Source organism: Pseudophryne corroboree, chromosome 4, assembly GCF_028390025.1.
Source record: "Pseudophryne corroboree isolate aPseCor3 chromosome 4, aPseCor3.hap2, whole genome shotgun sequence".
Lineage (NCBI taxonomy): Eukaryota > Metazoa > Chordata > Amphibia > Anura > Myobatrachidae > Pseudophryne > Pseudophryne corroboree.
In genome coordinates, this window is record NC_086447.1 from 176,946,235 (window position 1) to 176,967,936 (window position 21,702).

Consider the following 21,702-nt stretch of genomic DNA (forward strand, 5'->3'; position numbering starts at 1 on the left):
GATGGACCCAAATGTTGGTCAAACATGAATTGCAGTTACCACGGATGTGTCCAAGGATTATTAATGATTATTATGCCCACTCCCTGGACATACATCTGGAGATTTGAAGACCTGGAACCAAGTCCCCGCCACTGAACGTTTTGGACCCTTGCTGGAGAATTATTTCCAAACTGAGGACATTGTTTCTTCACCACCTTATCAAGGAACTGCAACATTGCGGAGTGCTGAGCCGCTTAATAATCATTGGACACATCCGTGGTAACTGTCATTCATGTTTGATCAACATTTGGGTCCGTCCTGGATTAAGAAGGGGACTGTATCATAGGAACAGGTCTTATAGGCCCTACACACTGGCCGACATCAGTCAAAGATATGAACGATCTCTTTCATAAATGAACGAGATACCATTCATATCTTTGAGTGTGGAGGCTCCAGCGATGAACGATGCGCGGCCCCGCGCTCATTCATCGCTGATCTCCCGTCGGCTGTACATGCAGGCCAATATGGACGATCTCGTCCATATTTGCCTGCACTTCAATGCAGCCGGGTGACGGGCGGAGTGAAGAAACTTCACTCCCCCCGTCACTGCCCCTCCACCGCCAGGTCGCCCGGTGGCCGTATCAGTCGTCGGGCAGCTCGGCGGCGGATCGGCCAATGTGTAGGGCCCATTAGCCTCTCCTCTACTCTCACAAGATTGTGATTGGGAGTAACACCACTTGTACCCATTCAAGGTTTTTACATTCCATTTATCCATTTTATTCATTTTTTAAATTGTTATTTTATTGAACCTTACTTTTGAATTAAACATGTGTATTATATTGACCTATTCATCTCATCTATGACCATATAGCGCTATTAATTATTGTGTGTGCTACTTTCTGTTTAAAGTTGGTTTCTGCCAACTGTAACCTAACATTCCCTCCTTTAAGTTAATTCATCTACATCATTAATGTGCACAAAGACAATTCCAGTCCATGAAAGAATAAAAGGGGAAGGAAGGCTCTTACCTGCCAGAAGATAAAATGTTCCCGTATTAAAGATTTCACAGAATCATTACTCCAAATATCACGGTTTAAGCACTGACAGGCAAAATCCTGCACATTCTGAATGTTGATCATGAGCCATTTGTTCTTTAGCTGCCCACACTCCTTGGCCTACGAGTAATAAGGTAAAAACGGTGGTACAGTAAAACAGTTACAGCTAAATGATAAGTCACAACAAACTGAAGTGGGTTGAACACAGAATATGCAGTGTTCTCACCATGCTATAAAGTACGGCGGTCTGCCCGGCAAGTGTCCCCTTGTCGCCCGGCAGCTCATACCGCCACTGTGTCCCCTGCCGGATCGCCCGGCAGCCCCAGTAATGTGCATGGTCCCCTGACGTTCGCCTAACACCGTCTCCAACGTTAAAGGGCATATAAATGGAGACACAATTGAATTGTTCTGTTTTGTGCTCCCTAGTGGTAGCCACGGGTTAAAACAATTTAATTGGTCCCCAAGAGTCTCTTCTAGGAATAGCTAACTAGTACAGTAAATACATTTTACAAACTTATTTGCCCCATCAACACTATTCAGCAGCACCCGTAAAATAATCACAATACACATTACCAGGAAGCCCATTTTTATTTTTAAACTTTCCTATTTAGTATTATGAGTCACTAGAACAATGTTATATGAACGAACCAATAAGCAATTGGGTTAATCAAAATGGAGTAGCAACGGAAAACTATTCATCCCAAAGTACCGTTTTTTGGTACTCTACGCCTGTTGTAGGACCTGTTCTGTACGTGTGTGAACCGGTCCTGTGACATAGGACGCATAGTTGCAGCAGACTGTCAGTGAATGACAGCCTGTGCAATCTAGGGGCCGTTTTCTTCTCCCCGTTTGAGGTTCACTCTGTTCATCTCTTCTATCCAATTCATCCAACTGTATGCCCTTATCTCTTCCTTCCTGTATGTTCACTAGGATTGCCTATTATGGCTTGTGCATAGTATTCTGCTACCTAAATGTCCTACTTCCTCGCTGGTTTCTAGTATCAAATAAACAATAATAAATATTAGATAGTAGATAAAATGAAATAAGGTACAAATGGTCATTGCATATAAAGTATAGTAAAGTCTATGAATACATTTAAACTGTATAATTTGGCTACAGTGCTTATATAGCTAACTTTTTGGGCATTTCTATGATCTCCTCCCAGTTCTTCAAATTTGCAGGATCCAGGTTGTCTTCCAAATGGGATCCCGATACCATCCCCTCCCCACATTCCTCTACTGTGCCCACTGCAACACTGAACGTGTTGTAGGTATGGTGATATCTAGAGCCAATGCTATTTTAATAAGGTGTGTGTGTGTGTGTGTGTGTGTGTGTGTGTGTGTGTGTGTGTGTGTGTGTGTGTGTAAACTAGCTTAAAAAGGGACATGTCCAACTTGTGAAACATTATATAAGACGACACCAAGGGCAGATTCAATTAGCGGCAAGTGTGTTGCACAGTCTCTACTCGCACTCTCTCTCTACTTAGTCCATGAGCAGACCCAAAGCAAAAGTTAATATTGATTTCTACTTACAATTTCAGAGGCGTGAGCAGAAATCAGCGCCAACTTCTTCCTTGGGGTTGCTCACGGGTCTCTACATGAACAGATCTGGGCATGTTACCCACATGACACAACCCACCCTGAATCTTTCTATAGGTGTCATTTTTGAAATGCACTGAAAAGTGTGTGTGTGTGTGTGTGTGTGTGTGTGTGTGTGTGTGTGTGTGTGTGTGTGTGTGTGTGTGTGTGTGTGTGAAGTATATATATGTAAAATTCACATTCACGGCACATCACCCCCACAATACCATGTCAACTCTTCAATGACGTCAGGATAAAAGTCCCCATAGCAGACACAATCACTCGTCAATATTCAAAACTTACAGCTATGTGCATTATTAGCAGAGACTAATTTAGGAGCCAATCTCCGCTGACTGAAAACATTAGTGTACATAGAAGTAAAGAGGAGAAGCCAAACTCACACATGCAGAGTTCTTACAGAGGATGTCACTGTCTGGGAACAATGTGCATGCCGGTATAGGAGTTACAGCATCCCCTCTGGAGTTCTTCTTCTACTACTTTACTTCTTCTTTTAAGGTGTTCTGAAATTAGAAAAATAACATGTGTAATAGCAGAACTGCCTATGCTATTAGCATGTTTTTATTCTATTTCAGCACCCCTTAAAAGAAAATAAAAGGTTTCCCTACAGACTACAATGTATCTTCCATTCACTTGTTAAGTAATACCGCTTTCAGATCAAAAAGGCTTGGTCCGACCCAGGATTTTGAACACGGGTCCAACCCAGGTCGGACCCAGCTCAGAACAGGGTCAATTGTTCACACTGGACCCGGGTGTTCAGTGTCCTGGGTTCTATCCGGCTTCACAGTGGACACTTGGAGATGATGTTATCTCTAAGTGCTACTACAGGCAGTCAATCCAGTTATCGTGACTCGGTTTGGACTGTTCACAATGCACTGTGACCTGGGTCTGTTCTGTGTCTAACCCTGGTCACTACCCAGATTGGATTGCCAGTTCACTTGGCCCGAGTTATTTTTCCTGGCCCCTTTAAGACTGAGCAGCAATCAACCCAGCAATAACCTGGGTTATTGCGGTAGTCTGAAAGGGGTATAACTTGTTCTCAAGCAACAATGATTCAATCCCGTTAAATAGTTAGAATCTGGACCTAAGCACTTCAAAGGGAACTAAAGAAAACTTGTCAGCTGCAGACATTGACTCAGTTAGAATTAAGGCTATCAAATTAATAACGATCCATAAAAAGGTGTGTATCTGTAGTGAACACGCTGACTATACTTCATGTAAAGTACTCTGGGTGTAATCTCTATTGTGTTGGTTTAAAGAAAAGCTGAATGACTGCAATGCAGAAGATATGTTATTAGGCTGATGGGATTATTTACTAATAGTCAGGTTCTAAAACCTGGCGCTTCCGAGTGTGTTCATGCCTGAAATTTGAAAGGGCAATTATTTTACTAGAAAGACACGGCTAGTAACACATTGCCCTTTTAAATTGCTGGAATAAACACAAATGGAAGGCATGGTTTTAGTGCCCTGACATCTAGTAAATAAACCCCCTAGCCCTATTAACTTTTCTCACATTTTTTTAAAAATCATGACTGCACCATACGTCTGGTGTTAACTGACCGATATAAGAACATTCCTTGTACATCCTTCTCAAAGAGGGAAATCCTATATTAACAAATTACTATCAATTAGGAGAAATGTATACGAGAGAATTAACTGATAGATAAGACATTGAATAAACATGAAAGTAAGTATCAGACTTTGGGAGAGATGTAATAGAGAGTTCAAGATCGCCGGAGGTGCCGGATGCTACACAAAACTTTACGTTTTTCTTTTAAAGGGGCAAATCACTTACAAGGCATGGTTTTGCCTTGCAAAATTGCCCCTTTAAAAAAACATCCTAGATCAGCCGGCATCCCGCACCTCCGTGATCTCTGACCCGATTACCGGTCAATATCTCCAAATGGAGACAGATATTCTTGTCAGAGGGTCAGTATAATTTAAAATAGAAGTGTAAAGTAGGATTCAGCTTGAAAATACTGTTATCCCAGTGTGTTAATGACCTCACTCCTTTCAAAAAATGTGTGTTCTAATTAAATGTTGCTAAAACGGAATATATTCTGCACTTTATTTCCATAAATGCATCCTGGTTTTGCCAAATGGATTTTACTTATTTTTTGCTAAATAGATTTATTATTTTATAAATCTGATGTACAATTTTTATTATCCTATAATCACCCATATTTCTTAATGTTTATGGATTCCAGATTTAGACCACTATATATACACTATGTTATAAATACCATAGCTACTTCAAAATGGCTGCCAAATATTGAAACTAGCTATATCAGTAACAACTGTATATAGTGCAAAAACAGAAGTGTTGGGCTTTGATGGTGTCTCCTTTGAAATTATTATAAATATCCCTCCATGTGTCTCATGATGCTACCCCACTATGAGATCATGATGGGCTGAAACACATTCAAGCATTTGGTTTTGGATACCTTCTTAAAATCTGGTTGGACATGGTCCTGAGGTTTTTAACCCGACAAGCGGTATTAATTCATTTCTAATTTATGTATGTTCTATTGTGATTATACCTGGTGTGAAATAAATTGCTTGTATCACACCACTGGGGATCCTTCTCTTTATATGAATTGTCGTACTAAGAAATCCACTTGAAATGTATGAAAATCCAGATACTCACAAAAATTACATATGCACAAGTCAGCCATATTATTGTACAAATCAACCTAAATAAATATGCACAATTAGTCACCACTCTCTTTGCTAAAATACTAACCTGAGAGGGCACCATTCCCTTTATTCCAGTACAGAATAATAGGATTTTGGTTACCTACCAGTAAATCCTTTTCTCGTATTCCGTAGAGGATACTGGGGTCCACATTAGTACCATGGGGTATAGACGGGTCCACCAGGAGCCATTGGCACTTTAAGAGTTTGAGAGTGTGGGCTGGCTCCTCCCTCTATGCCCCTCCTACCAGACTCAGTCTAGAAACTGTGCCCGAGGAGACGGACATCTTCGAGAGAAGGATTTAACACAGATAGTGGCGAGATTCATACCAGCTCACACATACAAGGCACATCAAGCTAACTAGCTTGAAAAAATCAGCAACTGCTGAAAAACATTACTTACCAAGTAATAATGCAGTACATAACTAAACAAATTTGTACTGAACCAGATAACGGTTGCAGGAAAACGAAGCACTGGACGGGCGCCCAGCATCCTCTACGGACTATGAGAAAAGGAATTACCGGTAGGTAACCAAAATCCTATTTTCTCTTACGTCCTAGAGGATGCTGGGGTCCACATTAGTAACATGGGGATGTACCAAAGCTCCCAGAACGGGAGGGAGAGCGCGGAGGCTCCTGCAAAACCGATTGGGCTCTGATGCTCTGAAGTTCAGTCAAAGTATCGAACTTGTAGAACTTAGCAAACGTGTTCAACCCAGACCAAGTTGCAGCTCGGCAAAGTTGTAAAGCCGAGACATCCCGGGCAGCCGCCCAGGAAGACCCCACCTTACGAGTAGATTGGGCCTTAACAGATTTTGGACACTGCAATCCTGCCGTAGAATAAGCATGCTGGATAGTGAACCTAATCCAGCGAGATATAGTATGCTTTGAAGCAGGACACCCAATTTTCTTGGGATCATACAGGACAAACAAAGAGTCCGATTTCCTGCGACGAGCAGTCCTCTTCACATAGATTTTCAAAGCCCTCACAACATCCAAGGACTTTGTCGAAATTGAGGAGTCAGTAGCCACTGGCACCACAATAGGTTGGTTGATATGAAATGCTGACACAACCTTTGGAAGAAACTGCTGACATGTCCGTAGCTCAGCTCTATCTTCGTGGAAGATCAAGTAAGGGCTTTTACAGGACAAAGCCCCCCCAATTCTGCCACACGTTTAGCAGAAGCTAAGGCCAACAATGTGACAGCCTTCCATGTAAGAAATTTGACCTCAACCTCCTGTAGAGGCTCAAACCAGTCCGACTTGGGGAACTGCAAGGCGCCGTAGGCGGTACAAAGGGAGGTTGAATGTGCAGAACTCCATTCAAAAAGGTCTGAACCTCAGGGAGGACAGCCAATTGTTTCTGGAAGAAAATAGACAGGGCCGAAATCTGGACCTTCACAGATCCCAACCTCAGGCCCATATCCACACCTACTTGCAGGAAGAGGAGGAAACGTCCCAGTTGAAACTCCACCGTAGGAAACTTCTTGGACTCACACCAAGATACATATTTCTTCCAAATACGATAGTAATGCTTAGACGTTACCCCTTTCCTAGCCTGGATCAGGGTAGGAATGACCTTCTTCGGAATGCCCTTCCGAGCAAGAATCAGGCGCTCAACTTCCATGCCGTCAAACGTAGCTGCGGTAAGTCTTGATAGGCGAACGGCCCCTGTTGCAGCAGGTCCTCCCGAAGAGGAAGAGGCCTCGGCTCTTCCTGCAAGAGATTCAGAAGGTCCGCGTACCAAGCCCGCCTTGGCCAGTCTGGAGCAATGAGGATCGCTTGAACTTTTGTTCTCCGTACGAGCTTTAGAACTCTTGGAATGAGTGGAAGTGGTGGAAACACGTACACAGACTGGAACACCCACAGAGACACCAGGACGTCCACTGCCACTGCTTGTGGGTCCATCGACCTGGAACAATAGCGTTGAAGCTTCTTGTTGAGATGAGAGGCCATCATATCTATTTGGGGTAACCCCCAAAGGTCTGTTATTTCCTTGAACACCTCCGGATGTTGACCCCACTCCCCTGGATGGAGACCGTGTCTGCTGAGGAAGTCTGCTTCCCAGTTGTCCACTCCCGGAATGAAGATTGCCGAGAGCGCTAGTGCATGTCTTTCTGCCCAGAGGATGATTCTCGTCACCTCTGACATTGCAGCTCTGCTCTTCGTTCCGCCCTGTCGGTTTATGTAAGCCACCGTTGTTACATTGTCCGACTGTACTTGAATGGCCCGATCTCTTAGAAGAGGGGCCGCATGAAGAAGACCGTTGTAGATGGCTCTTAGTTACAGGAGGTTGATCGGCAGGCCGGCTTCCAGAATTGACCACCTTCCTTGGAAGGTTTCCACTTGAATGACTGCGCCCCAGCCCCGAAGGCTCGCATCCGTGGTTAGAAGGACCCAGTCCTGAATCCTGAACCTGCGGCCCTCCAGAAGGTGAGGCAATTGGAGCCATCAGAGGAGTGAAATCCTGGCCCTTGGCGACAGACGAATTCTCTGGTGCATGTGGAGATGAGATCCTGACCACTTGTCCAGGAGATCCAGTTGGAAGGCCCGAGCATGGACCTCCCGTACGGGAGAGCCTCGTAAGAGGCCACCATCTTTCCCAAAAGGCTAATGCATTGATGAACCGACACCCGGGCTGGCTTCAGGACATCCCGGACCATTGTTTGCATCACCAACGCCTTTTCCTGCGGAAGAAACACCCTCTACACTTCCGTGTCGAGGATAATCCCCAAAAAAGAAAACCTCTGGGTTGGTTCCAAATGTTATTTTGGAAGGTTCAGAATCCAACCGTGGAGTCTGAGTAGGTGAACTCTTTTAGAAAGGGGTTCAGTGATTTTAGGTGTAGAATGGGCCTGATTGAACCATCCGGTTTCGGTACCAGGAAAAGGTTCGAATAGTAACCTGTGGTTTGCAAATTAAAAGGAACTGGCACAATGACCTGTGCCTCAACCAACTTCTGGGCAGCCTCTTGGAGGACAGTTCTGTCAGCCAGTAGAACTGGCAAGAATGATTTGAAAAATCGGTGAGGAGGGAGATTCTGAAATTCCAGCCTGTACCCCTGGGACACAATATCTATCACCCAGGGATCCAGGCTGGATGATACCCAGACGTGACTGAACTGTCTAGAGTCTCGCTCCCACTGGCCCCACCTCCAGGCCGCGTGGTCCACCATCATGCGGAGGACTTTGGCGTACTTGAAACAGGCTTTTGTTCCTGGGAACCTGCAGCAGCAGGTTTCTTGGATTTAACTCGACCTCCCCTAAAGAAAGTATTGGACGGTTTGGCCTTTCTAAGCTTGTTAGGCCAAAACGACTGTGATGCTGATGAAGAGAAGGATTTCTTCAGAGCAGGTGCAGCTGAGGGAAGGAACGGAGACTTACCCGCTGTAGCCGTGGATATCCATACATCCAAAGCTTCCCCAAAGAGAGCCTGACCTGTGTAGGGTAGGGACTCCACACTTTTCCTGGATTCCGCGTCGGCCGACCACTGGCGCAGCCACAGTCCCCGATGAGCTGAAACAGACATTGAAGAGATTCCCGCAGCCATTGAACCGAGGTCTTTCATGGATTCTACCATAAAACCTGCTGAATCGTGAATGTTACGCAAAAATAATTCAACATCACCCTTATCCATCGTATCCAAATCCTCAAGTAAGGTGCCTTTTATCAATTTTACGATCAGCCGGCTCCTTTAAGGCGGTAGATCCCTGACCAGGTAAAACCACCTTTTTTGAGAGTCTGGACACAGATGCGTCAACAATTGGCGGGTTTTCCCATTATTTTCTAACCTCCTCAGGGAAAAGGAATGCCACCTGGACCCTTTTAGGGATCTGGAATTTTTTCTCAGGGTTTACCCATGCTTTCTCAAATATAGCATTTCATTCCTTTGACACAGGGAAGGTTAGCGAGGCTTTCTTATTTTCAGCAAAAAAAGCCTCCTCAACCTGCTCAGGTGTGGTATTATTAATATTCAACACATCCCTGACAGCCTCTATCATCAATTGCACCCCCTTTGCAAGAGAGGCAGACCCCCGCAACACATCCCCATTACCGTCTGTGGTGTCAGAATCGGTATCCGTGTCATCTTGCATGACATGAACAAGCACACATTTGTGGGGGTATATAGTGGAGCGTCCTGAGGTACCAGAATCGGGCCATACTGCCACAGAGTTCTGTAATACCTGGGTTGCAGATTTATTACTTGCAACCCTGTCTGAAATCTGAGAAATCCAAGATTTGATAGAGGAAAACCACTCCGGTTCCCTTGCTGGAATCTGTGCTAAACCAGTGCTATCCTAATTACATGGAATGGGATCATCCTGGGAGGACATATCCTCTGCAGCATATGACAGAGTGTCTCTGGACATAGCTAAAGGAGACCAACAAACACTCCACACACACACACAGGGGAGGGCACACAGAGTTTCCCCCCTAAGAATGGCAAGAGAGACACAGAGATTGGAGCTAACCCACACACAGCGCTTCTAACCAAAGGGAGACCCCTTGTCAGCGCTGACTGTGCACCTTAATAGAATACACAGTCAAATTGCAGCCTCCCCCCCCCCCCCCCTTCTACAACCCGGTGGTACCGTTTACAGATAGCTGGAGTTGCTGTGGAGGGACCTGTTTCTCCTGATCAGCGCTGTGCAGGCAGGAAAATGGCGCTCAACGCTGCTGGGTCTGCTCTGAGGAGAAGCTCTGCCCCCAAAATGGCGCTGTCTTAACGCTCTTCCACTGATTATACTGGCCTTAGGATTGAGTGCTGGCTGACATCCAAGGACCCCGACAGGCTTTGGGACCAGTGTAGGGTGTAGCGCTGACTCAGAGTGCCCCTCACAGCGCTGCACCGTGTACCACTGAGCCTCCTAGAGCACAGTTAATATTGCGCTCCTACCCTGCTGCCGCTATCTTCACACTGACCCCCCTGCTTGCTAGGGGGGTCGGTGTCTCACTCGCCACAGATTCTTCAGCTCTGTAAGGGGATGGCGGCATGCTGCTGGGGCGAGCGATCCCCTGCGGCGGGGAGCGATCTGACTCCTCAGGAGCTCAGTGTCCTGTCAGCGGAGTAAGTGGCTCAGACCCCGCAGGGCGGACACTACTTTCCCCCCTTAGTCCCACAAAGCAGGGAGGCTGTTGCCAGCAGCCTCCCTGTAAAATAATAAACTCTAAATAAAACTTTTCTAGGGAAACTCTGGAGAGCTCCCCTAGCTGTGACCGGCTCCTCTGGGCACATTTTCTAAACGGAGTCTGGTAGGAGGGGCATAGAGGGAGGAGCCAGCCCACACTCTCAAACTCTTAAAGTGCCAATGGCTCCTGGTGGACCCGTCTATACCCCATGGTACTAATGTGGACCCCAGTATCCTCTAGGACGTAAGAGAAAGATACATTAATAAAATGGTGTCAATTCTATTAGATGCAAGAAGGGGCAAGATGCCATTGTAACACCATGGAACCATCGCAACTCACCCCCACATGGCCCAATCTCAACCTGGACTAGTGGTTATTTGTAAGCAGTCCTATGAGGCTACAAACAAAAACCTGCGAGTCAGGAGGTAGCGAAGCACCACTTACTCGCATTTACATGAATCAACGCTATAGTGTAATCTATCAAAAAAACAAACCATTAAAACATTTTTGTATTTAGAGAATAACCAGGGCAACCAAATACTTCCATGATGAACTAATTTTTTCAACATACCGTCTCAAAACTGCCCTTATGCATAAGGTCAATAGGTGGGCGGAAAAGGTCAGCCAATGTGGTCAGTTTCTTATCCACTGCTCCTCCATTCCGCAACTCTTGCTCCTGATGGACTGCAGCGCCCCAAGGTGAACGATGAACAAGTATTAGAATAAAAAAAGGTCAGAACTCCTAACTGAATGTTAAATCTCACTTTTCATCGTTTACAGTTATCAGCAGTTTGCAAATTGGATTATTTAACATTATTTCTAGAATACACAACTTTTTAAAACATACTAATGTTAGTCAAAAATAAAGAGGAAGTTCTTGAAATATCCACACAACAACGTTAACATTACATAGAGAAATTAATTAGGACATGATATCAACAAATTTTGTTGTCCAAACTTCATTGTCCAATAAATATTGGACAATGTTTGGAGCTAATAGCACACAGATACTCACTGGTCTCAGTCTGAAAATCGCGGAATCCATCAAAAATTGAACGAGCTGGTCTTCGTCTTTTGGGAGCTGAATGAAAAGGACACTAATAAAGCTCTACAGCTCACTTTTAAAAGTACATGTACTAATGTTCAACATGGAGACAACCAATGACGCAGAGAGATCAATGTAGACAACTGATTTTAAACAATGATCAGTATTAGTCATACAATTTCCAGAAGGTTCTTGCATTTTAAAAGCTGAATGGTTTTAGCATCTAACAGAAGATTTTACCAAAGAAATGAGGCAATAGTATAGGCTACGCAGCAGAAAAGGATTTGACTTCTGCTGGGTGAAGCCTTGATGTAGGCTCTCCTAAACGTTCTGATGGAAACATTAACATGAAATAACCTCTGGACACACCAACAAGCTTAGGGCCCTACAGAGATGCCTCTATACAACAAAATACAAGGCAATTGCCATATTACCCAACTCTGTTATACTCAATGCTTAAGTTCTGTTAAGTGCCACAAGGTCTAATTACCCATCATTCTGACATGAGTCTGGCCTCCAACAACGCACTCGAATAGACCTCAGCGACACCCAAATAATTACCCTCTCTGGTGGAAGAGAATCCTGGACATTATCCTCCATACCATTCCCATGCTGTGATGTGCAACACAAGTGGGAGCCGGCAGAGGTACGCAGTGACCAGCGTTCCCCAGCACTCCTTGGCATCCTAAAGGGTCTCAGGGCTTTAACAGAAAAAGGAACACAGAAAAGGATCCCATTATATCAGGGCTCAGGACGGGAGCCTGGAAACTGCAGCACTTACCATCTTCCGATATCTGTTTAAAAAAAAAACCCTGCTGCGGTGATAGAATTCCATACTTACCAGTAAGTGGACAAGTGATAGTGGGATGCTTCTATCTGCACCTCCATTTGTACACTGTTGAACTACACCACTTGGACACAGCAATTGCACTCACTCTGGGGGAACGTAGGCTCCAGGAATAGGGATCTATGCATTAAAGGGGTTCCTTCTCAAACTTGCCATTAGTGGGGTGTGACCCAATGAGTGACACTGCTCTAACTATCATCAGCAATTCATGCAAAGAGACTTTGAGAAGCTGTACAACTGGAGAGCATCACTACAGTACATAGTAAGCCACTGAGAATATACATTTTATCTAACTCTCACCAGTATTAGCCAGCACCCAGGTGCATATATTTTATCCCTTAACCTAACCCACAAATACCTTACCCACCAAGCTACCTCTCTCCCCCTTCCTTTCTTCTGCATTTTCCCCTTACCCATCAGATACACATATTACTGTACACTCATCCACCAAATAACTGCATCTCGCACCATGCTGACACAAAGTTAATCCCATATTTCATAAAAGGTGAAGCGCAAAACATCTCATAATTATCAGATTTAAAACCAGTCTCTCCAAAAATTTGAGCAGAGTCCCTAATCTCATCAGAGGCAGCTACCCAAATATAATACAGCTCCTACCAGTATCTCAGGTAAACAACTTCATCAGACCCTACAGGATCGTATCCGCAAGGCCTCTGCGCTTCACCAACATGGGGGTGGGGTGGGAGCAACTATACCCAGTCATCACACTTCCAGCAATCTTGATTTGGAAAGACTGACACACCCCTCCCCGAGAAACTGTTTCCTTTTAAACCCACCTTGAAAACATGCCTACGGCTTGTTCGTTTCACAGTAAAGATGACCATTGATAATCCCAAATCATCAATGGTTTATGGCTGGTGGTGAATACCTTTGCCATCAATGGGGACAACCACATGGTTTCCTGCCACTGATGGTTCTTTGGTTTTTTTCAACAAGGTGTCAGGACACAGAGCACAGCTTCACTCCTGAGAACAGCTAAGCCTCAGATTCTGATTGGCAACGGGCCAGTCAGACCATCGTTAGGTGAAACCACCGATGGTCATCCATTGCATAGTTAGCAACCATCAATAACTTGTCATTAGGGCAGTACGGATAGTGTAATGGTTAGCATTACTGCCTCACAGCACTGAGGTCATGGGTTCGATTCCCACCATGGCCCTAACTGTACGGAGTTTGTATATTCTCCCCGTACTTGAATGGGTTTCCTCCGGGTACTCCGGTTTCCTCCTACAATCCCATAAATATACTGGCAGGTTAATTGGCTCCCAACAAAATTAACCCTAGCGTGAATGTGTCTGTGTGTACATGTGATAGGGAATATAGATTGTAAGCTCCACTGGGGCAGGGACTGATGTGAATGGGCAAATATTCTCTGTAAAGCGCTGCGGAATATGCGTGCGCTATATAAATAACTGGTAATAAATAATTTCATCTACGGTAGCCATCAATGGTGGACACATCGATGGACATCTATTTTTCACAGGGCCAGCAAAACAAGAAATACCACAGGTGCATGTTGAGAGATGTAGTCAGTCAAATTAGACAATAACTGCTATGGAGATAAAATCCCAGCGCAATCTTTACTCAGAGAAGAGACCACCCATACCGCAGGGCTCAGTTTTAGAACAATCAAGTAGGTAAACAAAAAGACACCCTTCCCAATAGTCTCTAAACTGACACACAAATATATTAGCACTGTACTGCCTGCAGATTGATCATTTGCTACAATGTGCAACGGACAAAAGAAGTATTTTCCAAGTCAATCCGCAGAGCTTGACCTACTGAAAGGTACAAAACAAAAATGATAAAACTCACTAACTGGAGGAGGGTGTCTGGTGGCCAGCAGGGGAAGAGGACGTGCCCTGGAAGAGCTCTGCACGGCGTCCACTATTGTAAAGTTTCCCACTGCTGCTGGCCCTTGTATCTCCCCCTCTGTGGCATCCTGCAAGCCTGCTTGCTGGGTCCGCTATTGGGGGGCACCTTTCCGGGAGCTGGCGGCCGCTGACGGAGCTCCGGAGCCTCGCGGCCTACTACGCCTCCGCAAGCCGGGACCTCGCGTACTCCTGCGATCCGCCGCGGACATCCAGGGTGGCAGAGCGGAAGTGCCCGCTTCGCCCGCGCCTGTTTCACCCCCCTCACCCTGACCCCCGGAGTGCGGCCACTGACCTGTCCTGAGCCTCCTAGAGCCCACCAAGACGCTGGGCAGCTGGCTGGGAGCTTTGACCAGGCTGCATTAAAGCTCCCCATACACATGGTGGCCATCTTGGAAACTGGCAGGCTGGGGATTCCTGCTGCAGGAAGCCTGCTGTGGTCACTGGCAGGTCCATGATCTTTGCTGGCTGTCCTTCCTGGCCAGATTGGAATCTGCTAACTGGGACCTGGGCTCTTATAACCCCATCAAAATATTCCTTTACCCCCATATATTAGCTCCCTGGAGAAACTGATTTCTATTCACATAGCATCTCACTGGATTCACTGAACTCCCTCTGCTGGAGGAATAATATATTGCGGCTCATATCATTATATACATTAAGTGGTCTATTGTTACAACCGTTGTTGTGTCCATCTTTCTACTCTGATTATGGACACATTTGTGGCCAAATCGTCACGGGGCACCCGTAGCAATCAGTCGGGCAGAGGCCGAGATAATTCTTCTGTTGATAGCCCTCCTTCGCCTCCATCGGGTTGATGTCCTAGCCCCCGCGGCCAGCCTGTGTCTGTGCCTGCAATGGATTCTGCAAAATCCTGCACGACAAATGAGATAACTGATATCCTGTCTGCGTTACTAGACCAGAAAATAAGATTTTACTCACCGGTAAATCTATTTCTCGTAGTCCATAGTGGATGCTGGGTACTCCGTAAGGACCATGGGGAATAGACGGGCTCCGCAGGAGACTGGGGACTCTTTAAAGAAAGATTAGGTACTACATCTGGTGTGCACTGGCTCCTCCCTCTATGCCCCTCCTCCAGACCTCAGTTAGGGAAACTGTGCCCGGAAGAGCTGACATTACTAGGAAAGGATTTGGAATCCAGAGTAAGACTCATACCAGCCACACCAATCACACCGTACAACTCGTGATAACTTTACCCAGTTAACAGTATGAACAATAACTGAGCCTCTCACAACAGATGGCTCATACAATAACCCTTTAGTTAAGCAATAACTATATACATGTATTGCAGAGGTCCGCACTTGGGACGGGCTCCCAGCATCCACTACGGACTACGAGAAATAGATTTACCGGTGAGTAAAATCTTATTTTCTCTGACGTCCCAGTGGATGCTGGGTACTCCGTAAGGACCATGGGGATTATACCAAAGCTCCCAAACGGGCGGGAGAGTGCGGATGACTCTGCAGCACCGAATGAGCAAACTCAAGGTCCTCCTCAGCCAGGGTATCAAAATTGTATAATTTTGCAAACGTGTTTGATCCCGACCAGGTAGCAGCTCGGCAAAGTTGTAAAGCCGAGACCCCTCGGGCAGCCGCCCAAGAAGAGCCCACCTTCCTCGTGGAATGGGCTTTGACTGATTTAGGATGCGGCAGTCCAGCCGCAGAATGTGCAAGTTGAATCGTGCTACAGATCCAGCGAGCAATAGTCTGCTTAGAAGTAGGAGCACCCAGCTTGTTGGGTGCATGCAGGATAAACAGCGAGTCAGTTTTTCTGACTCTAGCCGTCCTGGAAACATACATTTTCAGGGCCCGGACTACATCCAGCAACTTGGAAGCCTCCAATTCCCGAGTAGCCGCAGGCACCACAATAGGTTGGTTCAAATGAAACGCTGATACCACCTTAGGGAGAAATTGGGGACGAATCCTCAATTCTGCCCTGTCCATATGGAAGATCAGATAGGGGCTTTTACATGACAAAGCCGCCAATTCTGACACACGCCTAGCCGAAGCCAAGGCCAAAAGCATGACCACTTTCCACGTGAGATATTTCAACTCCACGGTCTGAAGTGGCTCAAACCAATGTGATTTTAGGAAATCCAACACAACGTTGAGATCCCAAGGTGCCACTGGAGGCACAAAAGGGGGCTGAATATGCAGCACTCCCTTAACAAACGTCTGAACTTCAGGCAGTGAAGCCAGTTCTTTTTGAAAGAAAATAGACAGGGCCGAAATCTGGACTTTAATGGATCCCAATTTTAGGCCCATAGTCACTCCTGACTGTAGGAAGTGCATAAATCGACCCAGCTGAAATTCTTCTGTTGGGGCCTTCATAGCCTCACACCAAGCAACATATTTTCGCCATATGCGGTGATAATGTTTTGCTGTCACATCCTTCCTAGCTTTTATCAGCATAGGAATGACTTCAACCGGAATGCCCTTTTCCATCAGGATCCGGCGTTCAACCGCCATGCCGTCAAACGCAGCCGCGGTAAGTCTTGGAACAGACAGGGCCCCTGCTGTAGCAGGTCCTGTCGGAGCGGCAGAGGCCAAGGGTCCTCTGAGATCATTTCTTGTAGTTCCGGGTACCAAGTCCTTCTTGGCCAATCCGGAACGATGAGTATAGTTCTTACTCCTCTCTTTCTTATTATCCTCAGTACCTTTGGTATGAGAGGAAGAGGAGGGAACACATAAACCGACTGGTACACCCACGGTGTCACTAGAGCGTCCACAGCTATCGCCTGAGGGTCCTTTGACCTGGCGCAATATCTTTTTAGCTTTTTGTTGAGGCGGGACGCCATCATGTCCACCTGTGGCCTTTCCCAACGATTTACAATCAGCTGGAAGACTTCTGGATGAAGTCCCCACTCTCCCGGGTGGAGGTCGTGCCTGCTGAGGAAGTCTGCTTCCCAGTTGTCCACTCCCGGAATGAACACTGCTGACAGTGCTATCACGTGATTTTCCGCCCATCGGAGAATCCTTGTGGCTTCTGCCATCGCCATCCTGCTTCTTGTGCCGCCCTGTCGGTTTACATTGGCGACCGCCGTGATGTTGTCTGACTGAATCAGCACCGGCTGGTTTTGAAGCAGGGGTTTTGCTTGACTTAGGGCATTGTAAATGGCCCTTAGTTCCAGAATATTTATGTGTAGGGAAGCCTCCTGACTCGACCATTGTCCTTGGAAGTTTCTTCCCTGAGTGACTGCCCCCCAACCTCGGAGGCTTGCATCCGTGGTCACCAGGACCCAGTCATGTATGCCGAATCTGCGGCCCTCGAGAAGATGAGCACTCTGCAGCCACCACAGCAGAGACACCCTGGCCCTCGGGGACAGGGTGATCAGCCGATGCATCTGAAGATGCGATCCGGACCACTTGTCTAACAGATCCCACTGAAAGATACTTGCATGGAACCTGCCGAAGGGAATTGCTTCGTAAGAAGCTACCATCTTTCCCAGGACTCGCGTGCAGTGATGCACCGACACCTGTTTTGGTTTCAGGAGGTCTCTGACCAGAGATGACAACTCCTTGGCCTTCTCCTCCGGGAGAAACACCTTCTTCTGTTCTGTGTCCAGAATCATACCCAGGAACAGCAGACGCGTCGTAGGAACCAGCTGCGACTTTGGGATATTCAGATTTCAGCCGTGCTGTTGTAGCACTTCCTGAGATAGTGCTACTCCGACCAACAACTGCTCCCTGGACCTCGCCTTTATAAGGAGATCGTCCAAGTACGGGATAATTATAACTCCCTTCTTTTGAAGGAGTATCATCATTTCGGCCATTACTTTGGTAAATACCCTCGGTGCCGTGGACAGACCAAACGGCAACGTCTGGAATTGGTAATGGCAGTCCTGTACCACAAAACGGAGGTACACCTGGTGAGGTGGGTAAATGGGGACATGTAGGTAAGCATCCTTGATGTCCAGTGATACCATATAATCCCCCTCTTCCAGGCTTGCAATAACCGCCCTGAGCGATTCCATTTTGAACTTGAACTTCCTTATATAAGTGTTCAAGGATTTCAAATTTAGAATGGGTCTCACCGAACCGTCTGGTTTCGGTACCACAAACATTGTGGAATAGTAATCCCGTCCCTGTTGAAGGAGGGGAACTTTGATTATCACCTGCTGGAGGTACAGCTTGTGAATTGCCGCCAGTACTACCTCCCTGTCCTGGGGAGTAGCTGGCAAGGCTGATTTGAGGTAACGGCGAGGGGGAGACGTCTCGAACTCCAGCTTGTATCCCTGAGATACCACTTGTAGAACCCAGAGATCCACCTGTGAGCGAACCCACTGGTCGCTGAAGTTCCGGAGACGGGCCCCCACCGCACCTGGCTCCACCTGTGGAGCCCCAGCGTCATGCGGTGGACTTAGTGGAAGCAGGGGAGGATTTTTGTTCCTGGGAACTGGCTGTATGGTGCAGCTTTTTCCCTCTACCCCTGCCTCTGGGCAGAAAGGACGCGCCTCTGGGCAGAAAGGACGCGCCTCTAACCCGCTTGCCTTTCTGAGGCCGAAAGGACTGTACTTGATAATACGGTGCTTTCTTAGGCTGTGAGGGAACCTGAGGTAAAAAGGTCGACTTCCCAGCCATTGCTGTGGATACGAGGTCCGAGAGACCGTCCCCAAACAATTCCTCACCCTTATAAGGCAAAACTTCCATGTGCCTTTTAGAATCAGCATCACCTGTCCACTGCCGAGTCCATAATACTCTCCTGGCAGAAATGGACATTGCATTAATTCTAGATTCCAGCCGGCAAATGTCCCTCTGTGCATCCCTCATATATAAGACTACGTCTTTAATATGCTCTATGGTTAGCAATATAGTGTCCCTGTCAAGGGAATCAATGTTATCAGACAGGGGATCACACCACGCTGCTGCAGCACTACACATCCATGCTGAAGCAATAGCAGGTCTCAGTATAGTACCTGAGTGTGTATACACAGACTTCAGGATAGCCTCCTGCTTTCTATCTGCAGGCTCCTTTAAGGCGGCCGTATCCTGAGAAGGCAGTGCCACCTTTTTTGATAAGCGTGTGAGCGCCTTGTCCACCTTAGGGGATGTCTCCCAGCGTAACCTATCCGTTGGCGGGAAAGGGTACGCCATTAGTAACCGCTTAGAAATCACTAGTTTCTTATCTGGGGAACCCCACGCTTCTTCACACAATTCATTTAACTCATCAGATGGGGGAAAAGTCACTGGCTGCTTTTTCTCCCCAAACATAATACCCTTTTTTGTGGTAACCGGGTTAATGTCAGAAATGTGCAACACATTTTTCATTGCCGTAATCATGCATCGGATGGCCCTAGTGGATTGTACATTTGTCTCATCCTCGTCGACACTGCAGTCAGACTCCGTGTCGACATCTGTGTCTGCCATCTGAGGTAGCGGGCGTTTTTGAGCCCCTGATGGCCTCTGAGATGCCTGGGCAGGCGCGGGCTGAGATGCCGGCTGTCCCAAAGCTGCGTCATCGAACCTTTTATGCAAGGAGTTGACACTGTCGGTTAATACCTTCCACATATCTATCCACTCAGGTGTCAGCCCCGCAGGGGGCGACATCACACTTATCGGCACCTGCTCCGCCTCCACGCAAGCGTCCTCATCAAACATGTCGACACAGCCGTACTGACACACCGCACACACACACACACAGGGAATGCTCTGACTGAGGACAGGACCTCACAAAGTCCTTTGGGGAGACAGAGAGAGAGTATGCCAGCACACACCAGAGCGCTATATAACAGAGGGATATACACTATACACAAGTGAATTTTCCCCCAATAGCTGCTTATATCACAATTTGCGCCTAAATTTATGTCCACCCCCTCTCTTTTTTACCCTTTCTGTAGTGTATACTGCAGGGGAGAGCCTGGGGAGCGTCCTTCCAGCGGAGCTGTGAAAAGAAAATGGCGCTGGCTGTGCTGAGGAAGATAGCCCCGCCCCTTCAGCGGCGGGCTTCTCCCGCTTTTTTTTTAATAAAGTAATTTTTATTCAATAGTCTGGAGATTTAAGGTACAGACATTGCATATCATAATCATATCTCAAACATTACATCCATTCATGTTGAATCAAAGCCATGTTTTACACATATCCTACATCAATAGGATATCAGAATATTTTCAATAAAGATGTATACTAGGATTTCCCAATGTTCAGACTCTCATGATCTACGAAGTCCGCAACCATCTATATTAGTCTTCATTAATTTTTATATTTAAACCCGCAACCTAAACTATAAGAAAATAACAAACAACTAAAGAAAGGGCAAGGGAGGCAATTTAAGAAGGAGAGTTAGATTCAGGGCTCCACTAGTCATACACATAAGTAAGTAAGAGGGCTCGCAGGGCCCAGCCGTCATCATCTCAGTACACATCAGGCGCATTAGGTTATTGACAAGCTTGCACTTCAGTGTCTACTATATTTGGGGAACAAGACGAGAGTGGGGGGAATCTAGCCATGGAGACCAAACTCTTTCAAACTTAGCTGATGCACTTTGCTTCATGTAAACATATCTTTCCTTAATTATAGTGTCATTAATTAAGGCCTTAAGTGCAGATATTAACGGTCCTTTGGGGGCCATCCACATTCTTGCAATGCAAACCTTAGCCAAGGCACATACATTTAGAGCATAGAGACCCCTTGAAACTGACCCAGGAGCAAGGCACCCCATTCCCAAGATACAGAATTGTGGGGTAAGCAGTCCGCCAGGCACTCCCGTACTCTCCAGAATTGACCCGACCCCCGACCAGAACACCCTCAACCTCGGGCAATCCCACACCAGATGCCAGAATGTTCCCACCGCCCCCCCACACTTAGGACAGAGATTAGATCTGCCCGTCCCGAACGTAGCCAGCCTAGCTGGAGTCATATATGTTCTGTGTAAGATGAAGAATTGAATCTGCTGATATCTAAGGGACTTGGTAACCTTAGCAGGGTATTCTAAAGCGAGGGCCCAGTCCTCCTCATTTATTAGACCCAAATCCTCCTCCCACCTTCCACGGAGACGCGTCAAAGGGTCCGTATGGAGCTTGGTAAGAAGATATCCATACGCAAGTGAGACCATCTTAGCCTGACCCAAAGTGGTCACAAATGTCTTGATGGGAAATGGGAGGATTCGCGGAGGTGATTCAGCAAATTGGGTCTGGAGGGCATGCCGAAGCTGGAGGTATCTGAAGAAGTAGGAATTGGGTAGGTCAAACTCATCCCTCAGTTGTTGAAAGGATTTTAATGTATTATCTAGATAAAGTTGAGAGACAGATATCACCGATCTAGGGGCCCACACCTCCCGCCCCTCAAGTGCATGCAGTTCAGGGAGCCAGTCAGAGTACCACAAGGGGGTATCCGGGTCTAGGTCGTCATATCTCAAAAGGTCTCTCAGGGCCCGCCAAATCTTTAGGGCCTGAAAAATGATAGGGGGAAGAAATCTAGCTATGCTCCCACTTAGTAACACCTGCATAG

At 46.6% G+C, this 21,702-nt stretch overlaps 1 protein-coding gene across 2 annotated transcripts in view; it reads right to left on the reverse strand.

Annotated features, from left to right (window-relative positions):
• Positions 1 to 21,702, reverse strand: part of UBXN7 (UBX domain protein 7) — a 167,035-nt gene that overhangs the window by 49,093 nt on the left and 96,240 nt on the right. For both annotated transcript variants that reach the window (XM_063915573.1, XM_063915572.1), the window contains exons 4-6: positions 11,468 to 11,533; positions 11,024 to 11,136; positions 1,008 to 1,154 (exon numbers count right to left, since the gene is read on the reverse strand). In XM_063915573.1, the coding sequence (XP_063771643.1) occupies positions 1,008 to 1,154; positions 11,024 to 11,136; positions 11,468 to 11,533 (326 nt within the window). The remainder of the gene's footprint in view (positions 1 to 1,007; positions 1,155 to 11,023; positions 11,137 to 11,467; positions 11,534 to 21,702) is intronic.